Here is a 16290-nt window from a genome sequence, read left to right on the forward strand (position 1 = left end):
TGGTTTTGATTTGCATCTCTCTGATGGCCAGTGATGATGAGCATTTTTTCATGTGTCTGTTGGCTGTATGAATGTCTTCTTTTGAGAAATGTCTGTTCATATCCTTTGCCCACTTTTTGATGGGGTTGTTTGTTTTTTCTTGTATATTTGTTTGAGTTCTTTGTAGATTCTGGATATTAGCCCCTGTGTCAGATGAGTAGATTGCAAAGTTTTTCTCTCATTCTGTAGGTTGCCTGTTCACTCTGATGGTAGTTTCTTTTGCTGTGCAGAAGCTCTTTAGTTTAATTAGATCTCATTTGTCAATTTTGGCTTTTGCTGCCATTGCTTTTGGTGTTTTAGACATGAAGTCCTTGCCCATGCCTATGTCCTGAATGGTACTACCTAGATTTTCTTCTAGGGTTTTTATGGTATTAGGTCTAACATTTAAGTCTCTAATCCATCTTGAATTAATTCGTATAAGGAGTAAGGAAAGGATCCAGTTTCAGCTTTCTACTTATGGCTAGCCAATTTCCAGCACCATTTATTAAATAGGGAATCCTTTCCCCATTTCTTGTTTCTCTCAGGTTTGTCAAGATCAGATGGCTGTAGATGTGTGGTATTATTTCTGAGGACTCTGTTCTGTTCCATTGGTCTATAGCTCTGTTTGGTACCAGTACCATGCTGTTTTGGTTACTGTAGCCTTGTAGTATAGTTGAAGTCAGGTAGCGTGATGCCTCCAGCTTCGTTCTTATGACTTAGGATTGTCTTGGCAATGCGGGCTCTGTTTTGGTTCCATATGAACTTTAAAGCCTTTTTTCCAATTCTGTGAAGAAACTCATTGGTAGCTTGATGGGGATGGCATTGAATCTATAAATAACCTTGGGCAGTATGGCCATTTTCACGATATTGATTCTTCCTATCCATGAGCATGGTATGTTCTTCCATTTGTTAGTGTCCTCTTTTATTTCATTGAGCAGTGGTTTGTACTTCTCCTTGAAGAGGTCCTTGACATCCCTTGTCAGTTGGATTCCTAGGTATTTTATTCTCTTTGAAGCAATTGTGAATGGAAGTTCATTCATGATTTGGCTCTCTGTTTGTCTGTTACTGGTGTATAAGAATGCTTGTGATTTTTGCACATTAATTTGTATCCTGAGACTTTGCTGAAGTTGCTTATCAGCTTAAGGAGATTTGGGCTGAGACAATGGGGTTTTCTAAATATACAATCATGTCATCTGCAAACAGGGACAATTTGACTTCTTCTTTTCCTAACTGGATACTCTTGATTTCTTTCTCTTGCCTGATTGCCCTAGCCAGAACTTCCAACACTATGTTGAATAGGAGTGGTGAGAGAGGGCATCCCTGTCTTGTGCCAGTTTTCAAAGGGAATTTTCCAGTTTTTGCCCATTCAGTATGATTTGGCTGTGGGTTTGTCATAAATAGCTCTTATTATTTTGAGGTACGTTCCATCAATACTGAATTTATTGAGCATTTTTAGCATGAAGGGCTGCTGAATTTTGTCAAAAGCCTTTTCTGCATCTATTGAGATAATCATGTGGTTCTTGTCTTTGGTTCTGTTTATATGCTGGATTACGTTTATTGATTTGCGAATGTTGAACCAGCCTTGCATCCCAGGATGAAGCCCACTTGATCATGGTGGATAAGCTTTTTGATGTGCTGCTGAATCCGGTTTGCCAGTATTTTATTGAGGATTTTTGCATTGATGTTCATCAGGGATATTGGTCTAAAATTCTCTTTTTTTGTTGTGTCTCTGCCAGGCTTTGGTATCAGGATGATGTTGGCCTCATAAACCGAGTTAGGGAGGATTCCCTCTTTTTCAATTGATTGGAATAGTTTCAGAAGGAATGGTACCAGCTCCTCCTTGTACCTCTGGTAGAATTCAGCTGTGAATCCATCTGGTCCTGGACTTTTTTTGGTTGGTAGGCTATTAATTATTGCCTCAATTTCAGAGCCTGCCATTGGTCTATTCAGGGATTCAACTTCTTCCTGGTTTAGTCTTGGGAGAGTGTAAGTGTCCAGGAAATATCCATTTCTTCTAGATTTTCTAGTTGATTTGCGTAGAGGTGTTTATAGTATTCTCTGATGGTAGTTTGTATTTCTGTGGGGTCTGTGGTGATATCCCCTTTATCATTTTTTATTGTGTCTATTTGATTCTTCTCTCTTTTCTTCATTAGCCTTGCTAGCGGTCTGTCAATTTTGTTGATTTTTTCAAAAAACCAACTCCTGGATTCATAGATTTTTTGGAAGGTTTTTTTGTGTCTCTATCTCCTTCAGTTCTGCTGTGATCTTAGTTATTTCTTGCCTTCTGCTAGCTTTTGAATGTGTTTGCTCTTGCTTCTCCAGTTCTTTTAATTGTGATGTTAGAGTGTCAATTTTAGATCTTTCCAGCTTTCTCTTGTGGGCATTTAGTGCTATAAATTTCCCTCTACACACTGCTTTAAATGTGTCCCAGAGATTCTGGTATGTTGTATCTTTGTTCTCATTGGTTTCAAAGAACATCTTTATTTCTGCCTTCGTTTCGTTATGTACCCAGTAGTCATTCAGGAGCAGGTTGTTCAGTTTCCATGTAGTTGAGTGGTTTTGATTGAGTTTCTTAGTCCTGAGTTCTAGTTTGATTGCACTGTGGTTTGAGAGACAGTTTGTTATAATTTCTGTTCTTGTACATTTGCTAAGGAGTGCTTTACTTCCAATTATGTGGTCAATTTTGGAATAAGTGCGATGTGGTGCTGAGAAGAATGTATATTCTGTTGATTTGGGGTGGAAAGTTCTATAGATGTCTATTAGGTCCGCTTGGTGGAGAGATGAGTTCAATTCCTGGATATCCTTGTTAACTTTCTGTCTCCTTGATCTGTCTAATGTTGACAATGGAGTGCTGAAGTCTCCCATTATTATTGTATGGGAGTCTAATCTCTTTGTAAGTCTCTAAGGACTTGCTTTATGAATTTGGGTGCTCCTGTATTGGGTGCATATATATTTAGGATAGTTAGCTCTTCCTGCTGAATTGATCCCTTTACCATTATGTAATGGCCTTCTTTGTCTCTTTTGATCTTTGATGGTTTAAAGTCTATTTTATCAGAGACTAGGATTGCAACCCCTGCTTTTTTTTTGTTCTCCATTTGCTTGGTAGATCTTCCTCCATCCCTTTATTTTGAGCCTATGTATGTCTCTGCATGTGAGATGGGTCTCCTGAATACAGCAGACTGATGGTTCTTGACTCTTTATCCAGTTTGCCAGTCTGTGTCTTTTAATTGGACCATTTAGTCCATTAACATTTAAGGTTAATATGGTTATGTGTGAACTTGATCCTGCCATTATGATATTAACTGGTTATTTTGCTTGTTAGTTGATGCAGTTTCTTCCTAGCCTCGATGGTCTTTACATTTTGGCATGTTTTTGCAATGGCTGGTACCGCTTGTTCCTTTCCATGCTTAGGGCTTCCTTCAGGGTCTCTTGTAAGGCAGGCCTGGTGGTGACAAAATCTCTGAGCATTTGCTTATCTGTAAAGGATTTTATTTCTCCTTCACTGATGAAACTTAGTTTGGCTGGATATGAAATTCTGGGTTTAAAATTCTTTCCTTTAAGAACGTTGAATATTGGCCCCCACTCTCTTCTGGCTTGTAGAGTTTCTGCCGAGAGGTCTGCTGTTAGTCTGATGGGCTTCCCTTTGTGGGTAACCCGACCTTTCTCTCTGGCTGCCCTTCAGATTTTTTCCTTCATTTCAACTTTGGTGAATCTGGCAATTATGTGTCTTGGAGTTGCTCTTCTCGAGGAGTATCTTTGTGGTGTTCTCTGTATTTCCTGAATTTGAATGTTGGCCTGCCCTACTAGGTTGGGGAAGTTCTCCTGGATGATATCCTGAAGAGTGTTTTCCAACTTGGTTCCATTTTCCCCCTCACTTTCAGGCACCCCAATCAGATGTAGATTTGGTCTTTTTACATAATCCCATACTTCTTGCAGGCTTTGTTTATTTCTTTTTCTTCTTTTTTCTTTTGGTTTCTCTTCTCGCTTCATTTCATTCATTTGATCCTCAATCGCTGATACTCTTTCTTCCAGTTGATCGAGTCGGTTACTGAAGCTTGTGGATTTGTCACGTATTTCTCGTGTCATGGTTTTCATCTCTGTCATTTCATTTATGACCTTCTCAGCATTAATCATTCTAGCTATCAATTCTTCCACTCTTTTTTCAAGATTTTTAGTTTCTTTGTGCTGGGTACGTAATTCCTCCTTTAGCTCTGAGAAGTTTGATGGACTGAAGCCTTCTTCTCTCATCTCGTCAAAGTCATTCTCTGACCAGCTTTGATCCGTTGCCGGTGATGAGCTGCGCTCCTTTGCAGGGGGAGATGCGCTCTTATTTCTTGAATTTCCAGCTTTTCTGCCCTGCTTCTTCACCATCTTCATGGTTTTATCTGCCTCTGGTCTTTGATGATGGTGACGTACTGATGGGGTTTTGGTATAGGTGTCCTTCCTGTTTGATAGTTTTCCTTCTAATAGTCAGGACCCTCAGCTGTAGGTCTGTTGGAGATTGCTTGAGGTCCACTCCAGACCCTGTTTGCCTGGGTATCAGCAGCAGAGGTTGCAGAAGATAGAATATTGCTGAACAGAGAGTGTACCTGTCTGATTCTTACTTTGGAAGCTTCCTCTCAGGGGTGTACTCCACCCTGTGAGGTGTGGGGTGTCAGACTGCCCCTAGTGGGGGATGTCTCCCAGTTAGGCTACTCAGGGGTCAGGGACCCACTTGAGCAGGCAGTCTGTCCGTTCTCAGATCTCAACCTCCGTGTTGGGAGATCCACTGCTCTCTTCAAAGCTGTCAGACAGAGTCGTTCGCGTCTGCACAGGCCTCTGCTGCTTCCCCTTTTGTTGATTAGCTGTGCCCTGTCCCCAGAGGTGGAGTCTACGGAGACAGGCAGGTTTCCTTGAGCTGCTGTGAGCTCCACCCTGTTTGAGCTTCCCAGCGGCTTTGTTTACCTACTTAAGCCTCAGCAATGGTGGGCGCCCCTCCCCCAGCGTCGCTGCTGCCGTTTCGGTTAGATCGCAGACTGCTGTGCTAGCAATGAGGGAGGCTCCGTGGCCGTGGGACCCTCCCGGCCAGGTGTGGGTATAATCTCCTGGTGTGCCCGTTTGCTTAAAGCGCAGTATTGGGGTGGGAATTACCCAATTTTCCAGGTGTTGTGTGTCTCAGTTCTCCTGGCTAGGAAAAGGGATTCCCTTCCCCCTTGCACTTCCCAGGTGAGGCAATGCCTTGCCCTGCTTCAGCTCTCGCTGGTCAGGCTGCAGCAACTGACCAGCACCAATTGTCCGGCACTCCCCAGTGAGATGACCTCAGTACCTCAGTTGAAAATGCAGAAATCACCAGTCTTCTGTGTCTCTTGCGCTGGGAGTTGGAGACTGGAGCTGTTCCTATTCAGCCATCTTGCTCCGCTCCCCCGCCCCCCGGAACATGTATTATTAAATATAGCCCTGACTCTGAATCCAAGCTAAAGAGCTGCCCCTGTCTGCATACAGAATAGAATCCAGGGGTTGGAAGGAAGGTGAGACATGTACTATCCTAAGGACTATCTCTGAGACAGCAAAGGAAACTCAAAGAGGTATAAATGGTTTATCTGAGGCCACCCAGCCAAGTGATGGTAGAACCAGTGATATCACTAGGCTCTCCAGATTCTTAAGCTGAGATCTATCCAGTCATTCCTGGTGCCTCCAAATTACAGCAGAACCTTGTCTCTATGCTACTCAATGTCAGCATCTCAACTCAGAAAGCAGAGTTGTCCCTCTAGCCGTGTGTTGAGCCAGAATACTCGAATAAAATAGTCTTTAATGATCTCTCTTCTAAGTGACCTATACACAACAGTAGGAAATCTCAATTGCAAACTGCATCTCACATGCATCTCATATTCTAGGATTCTCTGAAGTGTGTCATAAGATACCAAACTTCTTTCAAGACATCTCAGAATGAATTGGTGAAGTGGGGAGGGAAGAGAAGAGGGAAAATGACAATGAAAAGACAGAAGAGGGAAAATGACAATGAAAAGAAGTTCTATTTTGTGACACAGACTCACTGTCATTTTTTAATGTGAAAACTCCTCTACATTTAATAAGGCTTATCATTCTATGCACCAGAAAAGAATATGCTGGCCTCTCGGAAGTTGACTTGGGTCAGCTGTAGGAAAGTTAGTTCTCTGTTCTCTTCTGTGACCCAAGTCCAGTGAGTCCTGACCAATTTCCAATGAGACATTCATTGAAGAATTATAATTTATATCACCACCTCCGGCCTTGAATTAGCTTTCTGTAACAGCTGTTTTCTCCTTAAGTAATATTCATTTGGAGACTTTGGATAGGACAGGAGGACAGAGTTAATGCTTCCTTCATTACACAAGCCAAGGAAAAGTAGCAACCAGAGAAAAAAGGAATGTTCCAAGACACCCACCTCCCCAGGCCTCCGTCTCAGCTGCCATTAACAGAACCAAACCAGCACTGGGAAAAACAAGCGAATCTCAAAGGGGTGAAAGTCTTACTTACGGATACACATTTCCCCGCTTTCATAAAATCCAGGACAACATTGAGACTTGCGCCTATACATAGTCTTCTCCCCATGTCGATAGGCTGTCCGATAACTGACTCTATAGAAAGGGAAAAATTAGCTATTAAACATAATAAAGATCTGAAAAGCAAAGTCTTTCAAACTAGTTATGAAGAAATATGGAATACATGTCTAGACCAATATAATACTAACTCATCAATTTGCTAAGAAGATATTAAGATGCCCGACTGAAGCTAATCTATGCTTTATTTGAAGGGGTCAGTAGGTTCATGATTTCCCTCTTTCACTTATCCTAAAATATGTTGAAAAGTACTGATTAATTAATATATGATACCCACCTAACCATCACTCACTTATGTATGTTTTAAAGGAAGAATTCAGAGAATTCCCTTAAAAACCTTAGGGCAGTCTCATCCCACTATAATATAGAAGGCTAAGAGAAAAAAGACCTCTCCATTTAACTAAAGTGCCATTTATTCACAGATTCACTTACATAGCATGTGTTTATTGAGCACTTACTATATCCTGGGCACTGTTCTAGACATTGGGAATGAGCAGAGAGCAAAACAATACAAATCCCTTGCTCTCAAGGAACTTACATTTTACTGGGGAAGACAGATCTGGCTGAATTTGTTAAAGTAAGGACATGCATTAAACAAATGATTAGATCATGTAACAGCAGGTAATGATTACATGCTGTGAAGAAAAATGAAGCCTCAGTCAGGGAATAGAACGTGACAGGCGGGAAATGCTAATTTACACAGAGTGGCCAAGGCCAGCTTGTGTGAAGAAATGACATTGAGCATAACATCATTTAATGCAGTACAAATCAGCAGATGCTGCACTCAACGCATAACTCATACACTATAAATGTTAGTATACTACTAATAAAATTAGGGCGTCCGAGTTCCCTTCTATATTAACATTAATATTTAATTATATTTTAGTTTTGTTTCTGTGTTCACATTTACAGAAAAAAAAATACGTCTTGTTTTACTTAAGGGTCAAATTTAAGTTAGCCTAAATTGAGTCAGATGTTTAATTGGAAACATATGCTAAGACATGAATTTCTTGACATCTGCTGCTGCTGTCCATAGGTAACAGTGTCTCCCCCAGTTATGTGCAACACGGAGGCTAGATGAATTCTTGTTAACAAATGATGGTAAACAGCAGACACTTTCTCTTCAGTTAGGCTGTAAGCTCCTTTAGGGCATGGGCTACCTTTCTGCTTTTCTATATCCCCTGTAATTTGACACAAAGATAAGACAGTAGCAAGCCCTCAATACCTATTCACTGAATTAATGGATGCACTTTCTGCTGTCATTAGTAATTCTGTATTAGAATCTATTCCCAGTTAGCCAAACTCATAAACATGTCTGAGCTTCTATTACCTGTGCCGCGTGCATTTAAACCAGTTTAGAATGTCAGTGCAGCTCGTGTAGTAAATTTGATCAAAGGGATGTGGGTATGACTCTTGCACAGTCACTGAGTAGCTGAAAAGAAATGGAAAAATAAGAAATCAGTATTTCTCTTTTTTAAATTAATAATATACTATGTATTTAAAAGTTTGTAAGCTAAATTATCTCCATTTGCAACTCCATAGTGACTTTTAACAGAGAATTTCCATGTTTTTATGGGTTTTTATTTAAACTAGAACCCCAAAAGGATCAATTTTAACAATATATTTAAAAGACAAGGATTCATGCTGTAAATTTTAAAGAAAATTCTATTTTACTATTCACTATAAACCCTAATATTCCCAAATTTAAAAACACCACTCTATTTTTCTGCCTTTAATTCCCTCCTTTTATCCCAGGGCTCAAAGGATAACAAAGATCATTCACAGAAGGTTTTCATTCTAAGTCTGCATTCAAATAATGTTACTCAGCAAAGAAACAATTCAAGTAAAGTAATACAGTACATTTTGCTACTGATTCTTAAAATATCAGAAAGAACATATTTTTCTCTAGTTGGAACTCGGAATAATTTGCTTTCAGGCAATGGAAGACTATACAGTACATAACAACTGAATAAATACTATAAAGTAGTCTTTAAACCTGGTTCTAAACATATGGCTGAGACAATTAGCCTAAAATAATCATACCAACAGCATGCTACTACTTAAATAGTCTGTTTTCCAATACATTTTCACTAACAGGTTCCTGTTAGAGTGAAAACATACAAGCCTACGGGCCTAAGAACGTGGGTGGAAAACATCCATGAAATATGAAGAATTCTCACTGTTCAACTCCAGACTTCTTCATTTTAAACAGTCTATTACATGCTAAAGAGCTTAGCATCTGCCTATAAGAAAATGTGGATAATCTTCTCCAAACAATTTATTCTCTTAAAGATTTTCACTAAAACCTTTAATTCACACAAACAAACAAAATGGGCCATAATCACTGATTCACTTGCTGCAAATCAACAGCCCAAGTTCACTAATAGGAAGGAAAGAAGTTAAAATGTCAGCATGAAGAATTCAGGTTAGACAGAACCTTCTGATTTGAAAAGCTGTGTGGTGCTAGCCTCACAAACAATGGGTTTTCTTTCTGCAGCTGGTCTCTGGTAGTCATTATATATCAGGCTTCAATAGGACAGCCATGAAGTAATCGTACTATTCATAGTTTTGTATATTTCATTCTTTGCGATATTGCAATTTATTTCTAGGTAAATTTAGTGACCCTCCATAAATGTTGGGCAAATAAAACAGGCTCTATTGAAAAGAGCACTGGACTAGAAGAAGGCAGGGTTATAATTCTGTACTGACACTGAGAAACTGGGAGATGTTCAGCGGATAACCTCACTTCCCTGGGTCCTCATGATCACGTTTTAAAATAAAAGGAGTCAGAGAAGGTGTTGAAGATCCCCTCTTATTTAGCATCCTGAATTTCTAACATATACTTTCGATGACTGTTTCTTTCTCCCTCCAACAGATGTTACCCATTGCTACCTGCAAAAATAAGTTCAGATGAGGATACAGTGTGGTGTGCAAATGCCTGCATGCTATGATGTAACTCCTTTTGGGTAAAGCAAGAGGCCCTTGCTAAAATATTAATATTCTTGGAATGACATATCACATTAAGCTATCAGTATTTTCTTCAGACCCCTAGCAGTGTCCTGAGGTTCTAAGACTTCCTTACCAATATTTCTTCCTCCTGTGAAATTAAATAATTCAAATTTAAAGCTGTTGGAACTTTAAATTATTTTGAGCCTTGAGAGGAATATAACTATGTGGCCTGAGTCATGCAGCAGGCAGCTGCAACTTCTTTTTCCTATAAATGATTAGAAATAACCAAATGGCATCAGAGATAGACCCCCTCAGATCATTACCCTTCCTCATGAAATGTTAAAGCAATCTTCCTTGAAATGTAGCAAACTGTAATCAATCAAATCACTGTAACATATGTACTGGCTTTCTATGGAAAATGTCGAACCTTATTAAACTTCTCTGTTTTTGCCTATATAGGTGAAACTTTAACTTCCCCACTTGGGAAAACTGAGCCCATTCCTTTGAAGTCTGTTTTCTGTATGGCTGTCCTCAAATTTTGTGCTGAATAAACTCAATACTTAATCCTGTTTTCTAACTCTCATTGTTTAAAGTTGACACTTTCTATCCAGCTGCTTGTAAACAGCTGAATCTTAAGGTCTACAGCATTATATCTCTGTTCCATTTCTAGTGGAGAACAAAGTGAATGAATATCCTCTGTGTATACAACTGGTGTACAGGTACAGTCCTACATCACCTATGAGCAAAATAGAGCAACTTCCCACATGTGATGTAAGAACAAAAAAGAAACCACTCTAAATTAATGCCAGTTGGGAGAAAACACTTATTCAACCAGTCTCTACAGTACTAATTTAGCTGAACTAAATTCATTTGTTGGAACTAGAGCTGATACAGAGTTTCTAGAAAATTTCAAAGGCCATGTTATGATATTCAAGTCTGTGTGCCTCAGAGTGCAAAAGTTATCAATAAATGCATCCTGGCCAGTTCTGTTTGATGTGGAGGGAAGAACCAATTCCATAAGCCAACGTGTAAAATGTTTTCACTGATTTCTAGGAACCAAAAAGAGTTTTTAAATGACAGGGAATGTTGGAGTATATGAATTTCCTCTTCTTGTCACTTGCTGCTCACCAATAGCTCTTTTATTAAAAGGACAATCAAAGTATTTAGGGTTCCAATTCAACAAACATTTATTGAGCAATTCCCGCCCTCGAGGAGCTCTCAGCCTAATGAGAGGCCAATATTTAAATGCTGAATGTAATACGATATAGCTTTCCATGGAGACATATATATAGCTTGGGGGAAAGAGGAGTATAAAATTCATTACGTTTTGAGTATTTCTCCTCAATCTTGGCTCTACTCATTAAAATTATTTTGACACTCAAACCCAATACAGAACTGACTACATATAAATTATTTTGAACTATATTAAACTATAGTTCAACTAATTTAACTATGTTAAACTACAGTTCAACTAATTTAACTATAGTTAAATTACTGTATAAACTTAAGTGGAAGCTTCTTTCTGACCGATAATAATTACCTGCCTAATTATCATCGGTCAGAAACTGAAGCTTCCACTTAAGCTTATAGGAGAAAGGTACTAAGCCTTTTCAACATGGATTTCTTTTCTGTTGTTTCTTACACACTATTTTTCCTTCTATACACTTCTTTCCTTTTTTTTCATTTGTAAAGGTATTTTAATCACACTATGGAATATGGAAAACACATTTTTAAAAAAGAGAGCAGGAGAGAGAATTCCACAGCTCTCACATAACCACCCACAGCATGTTGTTGTGCTTCTTTACAGTTTCCAGGAGGTTTTAGTTTTTGGTTGAAGGTATTTCTAAATTCTTACATTGTAATAATCACGCCATGCACATATTTCTAAAACATTCTTTTTTAACTCGAGTATATCATAAGCATTTTTCCATGTTAGTATGGTCTTCAAATTATGACTGCCAAATACTTTAAAGTGACTACACCTAATTTGCTCAATACCCACTAATCATTAGGCAATTAAGTTGTCACTCTTCAAAGGGTCCATTTTCTGGAAGTGATGTGTTTGAATCATGAAGGCAAGTGTCTGCAAGAATGGGCTTGCCTCCTCTGGTCTTTATCACCGCCGCTTTGGCCAGTGGTTAGGCTGCTGCTGGAACTTAATTAGCTTCTCTGCTAACACTCCATACTGCCATATTCACCAGCAGCTGCTTCTGAAGTCACAGAGTATGAAGGTACCTCCTCTATTATCTGGTCCAATTCCACTTTAATTGACAAGGAGCAACACTGAGCTTCCATATAGAGTCAGTAACTGACCATATAGAGTCAGTAACACCGAGACCCTCAGACACTGTCCTGCCCCATCCTCTCTCAAACATCACTATACAACATTTAAAGCTTCTAAAACAGACAAAGAGTGGGAAACTGGAATTTTAAAAATCTGATCCCAATTCTGCACAACTTTCAGCCTTCAGAAGCAAAAATCTTTATTTCCTGTTTGTTTGTTTAATCTTCTCATACATACAGAAAACATATCATCACCGTGATTTTAATCTATTAAGTGTTATCTGGGGAAAACCCCAGCAAGATTTAATTTAAGGTCAAAGAACAGAGGAGTGGGGGAGGAGATGGAGAATAAGGGGAGGAAGCCATTATCACTTGGGCACATTCCAAAGTGGTTAATTACATTTTACCTGCCTAAATTATCTTGTTACTTTAATCAGATATGGTAATAATCTTCATTTCTTATCTCTACTTGCTTCAGGACTGCTGATTCATTACTCTCCCTTCTGTGTTAGTAATTGAAGGTTTGGGCAAAGTGTGGTTTCTCTTCACTTGCGCCTTCTTTAGAAGAAACCCCACTGAATGGAAAAGCTCAAATTTACAGAATACAGAAAGAAGGTTAGGAGGAGGAATAGATGATTTCTAGAGTAATTCATTTTCCAAAAAGATGCTGTACAGAGTTCCTTTAATCATAAACACCCCTTGAGTATTTAAATGATTTCATTTTCTCTCATTTCATTTTATGTACAATTTCTTAGAATCACAAGGCACATCTCTATTTCAAAATATTCAGATATCAATTGGGATGCAGCTAGAAGGCATTGATGGAAGTATTTTTGTTTAGTGCTTCTCAAACTTGAATATGCAGAGAAATCTCCCTGGGATCTTGTTAAAATGCAGATTTCGATTTAGTAGGTCTGGGGTAGGACCTGAGAGTCTGCATTTCTAACAAGTTCATGCCTCAGCTCTGCAAACCACACTCAGAAGTAACCTCCAGGTGATTGCATGACTCTGAGCCATTGGGTACAGGTGGTTTTTAGCATAAGAAGAGCTTAAAATGAGCCCTACTACCAGAATTACGCCCTTGGAACTCACCTTCCTCTCCCCATTTCAGTTCAAGCCCATTTCCATTTTTGAAAATACTAGACAAACCTGTCACCTGTGCCTTTATTTGATCATTTTAATTTATCTTCTACACCAGTCCCCATTCTTGCCAAAACAATTCTACTTTCTTTTACCTTTCTTCTAGAAATCATTATCTAGTCTTACAACAGAAAATATATCAAAAAGAAGATTACAGCTGTCAACCCTTCTTCCTGGTAGTACATTTTTTAAAAACTGGAAAATTTGTTCATCATTTTCCTGTTTGTTCACATTCAATTTCTCTCCCCTTTAGTGAGCATTTTAGAGTTTGCACTAATCACTTGTACAGTTGTTGGGTTCTATTAGGTTTAGAGATTAATGTGCCCCTTGTCTATCTGTCTTTCTCACTCTCCATGCCCCTCCCACATTGATGTACATATTTAGTCATTTAATTTCCTATCAGAAGATGAACTCAGTCATTCAATGATTATTTATTGAACACATGCCACATGCAAGGCAGTGTTTTAGACAGTGGGAATTATCAGTGGTGAGCCAAACAATGCAATTATGCATTGGCAGCTCTGATCAACTGCTGACCAAGGAAGCAGGATAAAATGTGTATTTATAAGTGGGTGCTGGATTATTTGAAGCCTTGAAATTGTTTTCTCTCTCTCTCTTTTTTTTAGTGGGGGATGGGGGGGACAGGTCTCGCTCTGTCACCCAGGCTGGAGTGCAGTGGCATGATCTCAGCTCACTACAGCCTCCACCTCCTGAGTTCAAGTGACTCTTGTGCCTCAGCCTCCCTGGTAGCTGGGATTACAGGCATGCGCCACCACGCTCAGCTTTTTATATTTTTAGTAGAGATGGGGCTTTGCCATGTTGGCCAGGCTGGTCTCGAAATCCTGGCCTCACCACACACCCAGCCTTTTTTTCTCTTATAGTATTTCCCTCAGAGAGTTCATCTGTTCACATCTCATATGAGTTCATCTATTCACATCTCCCATCTCATCATGCTGGATATTCCCAAATCTATATTCCCAAATACTTCCAGGCCCATATTTTACATTGATTTTATAAACCCAACACGGCAAACCCACACTAACACCTTCCCTTTCAAATCAGCTCTCTCTTTTATTTTTCCATATGCGCAATGACATCTGGATTACTTCACACAGCAAGTGCTAAATCCTAGTCTTCTCTGCCTCCTTCACTTCCTCAGTCAATGTATTATCAAGATCTGTTGATTCTTGTTTCACAGCATCTCACAAATTTGACTTTTCCTCCCATCCCAAATCTATCATCCCTCCAAGAAGTTCAACCACCAATGGTCTCTTCCTTTACTAAATTTGACGTATACCCATTCATGTAGCTACTGATTCATTTTTATGACTTTAATAAGTATTTATTATATATTTTCTTGATGAAATGGTTTATGGAAGTGCTGTAAATCTTATAAAGAGAACTAATAGGAAGTCCTTCTGCTTAAATTCTGTATAATGTAGTTAATACCACAAATATATAGAACTTTATTATATACATATATTCTCTCTACAGCTTAAAGTTTCATAATAATATATAACTCCATTGACTAATCAGGTAATTATGTCTTAATTACCCTGCTTGTAACACTACCGATGGAGGTAGTGCCCTCACCAAAAATAATGCTGAGTGAGAAACCAGCGTGTCCCCAGAATAATACCACTGCTGTGCTTGAGAGGCTCTGGGCTTTTTGCGTCCTAACAGTGGGAGACAAAGGTGATTAGAATGTGTGCTCTGTGGTTTGCTAATCATGGTGCTGAAGATCAAGAGTTTGATATAATTGTACTTACAGCTATTAAAAATACATATTACCCTCCAGTACTTAACATCTTCTCTTTGTTTAAAACACTTGCATTTACACTTTTTGGATAAAGATAATTTCTGGGAAAATCAAGTAGCACATTAGAGCAGAGCCGACTGGACTTGATTGTACTGCAATATCGTTGGATGGGTTTGTACTATTTTTGTGTTCCCAAAGGGACTATAAGGTCCTGGAGGATGACCTACTGTTTTGTACTTTCTGCTGCAAATTGCTCATATCTGGACATTACATCATCTGCCTTCATATAATCATACCCTCCTGAAATACAGTTCTAACTTTGTTCTGGTTGTGCACAGTTCTCGGTGGTCCACATGGCACTGATTTCAAACTGCCTCCCCTTCCGAGATCCCCTTCCAACCATTGCAACCCACTCATCTTATTCAGTTCTTCAAGAGCATCTCAGGGGACACTACCTCTATGCAGCCTTGCCAGTTTACCCCAAAATCAAGTCTCCCTTTTCAAGCCATCTACAGCAAAATTCTTTTAAATCCCATATATTTCAATACTTTAGTACATTATCTCATGCTGCTTTCCACTTCTTACTCATGGGTTCCCATGCATAAGTCCAGCTCCCCAAAATTAATGCAAATTCAAATCAGAGACAAAACCTTAGGAAGATCTTTTAATTGCTCTATTAATGCTTTCCCTGAATCTTACAATTGCACCTGCATTAGAATTAGATATGTCAAGATTTTTTTCACATAATATATACGCTGTAAGACCAAGGTGACTAACACTACCTAATTTGCTAGCTATGACTAATGATTTTTACATAAAAGTAATTTCACAATCTCTTCGCAAATTCTAATTGTATACATCTGACTGATAATTATAGTATATAAGGGAACTTCTCAGCAATTTTTTGTCAGGCTCCTTTCAGAACCATTACCTTTCCCAGTGGCTACACACATTAGGGTCTTCAAGATTCAGAGGTGATGCTGTCCCAATCCAGTGCCATAATAATAAACAAATAAAGCTCAGGCATGAGTTCAAAGAAATAAACATTTTTTTTTCTGCAGAACAACCTACAAGAAAAAAAAAACCCAAATTAGAAATGCATTGAAATGACTCACACAGAATTCTTTTCAGTACAGCAACCACCAGGTACCAGTTGTCACTGGGGCTGAAATGTGCATAACAAGACATGTATTTCAATAGCCAGGTCACCAGATTCCATGGTCCCTGAGACAGGGGCGTTTCTTATGTTGTGCAGGGTGGCTACTATTTTGCAAATTACTAAAATATGCAAATCATCATCAATTGCCACAAGAACAAAAGCCCTTCTTATTTATGTCAGCCAATATTAAAGAAATCTACCAGAACAATTCAGAGCAACGCAGGCCACCACATTCTCTCATCCGGCATATTTCCCTTCTGGAAGAGGAGGGCACACAGAGATAGCTGGCCTCATTTGTCCTAGAAAATAAATGATGAAACAGACGCTCCATCGAATCAAGAGAGAGGTACCTCAGGCTCAAACTGAGATTCATTCGATAAGTTATTCAATGCACTGAATGCCTGCTC

At 39.0% G+C, this 16290-nt stretch overlaps 1 protein-coding gene across 1 annotated transcript in view; it reads right to left on the reverse strand.

The window, feature by feature from the left end:
• Positions 1-15788, reverse strand: part of MEGF10 (multiple EGF like domains 10) — a 136518-nt gene extending 120730 nt beyond the window's left edge. Inside the window, exons 1-3 of the mRNA XM_033181376.1 lie at positions 15656-15788; positions 7924-8025; positions 6511-6611 (exon numbers count right to left, since the gene is read on the reverse strand). Coding sequence (XP_033037267.1) covers positions 6511-6611; positions 7924-8025; positions 15656-15771 — 319 coding nt within the window. The 5' untranslated portion in view covers positions 15772-15788. The remainder of the gene's footprint in view (positions 1-6510; positions 6612-7923; positions 8026-15655) is intronic.
• Between the last annotated feature and the right edge of the window lie 502 nt (positions 15789-16290).

Source organism: Trachypithecus francoisi, unplaced genomic scaffold, assembly GCF_009764315.1.
Source record: "Trachypithecus francoisi isolate TF-2019V2 unplaced genomic scaffold, Tfra_2.0 Lachesis_group2, whole genome shotgun sequence".
NCBI classification, from domain to species: domain Eukaryota; kingdom Metazoa; phylum Chordata; class Mammalia; order Primates; family Cercopithecidae; genus Trachypithecus; species Trachypithecus francoisi.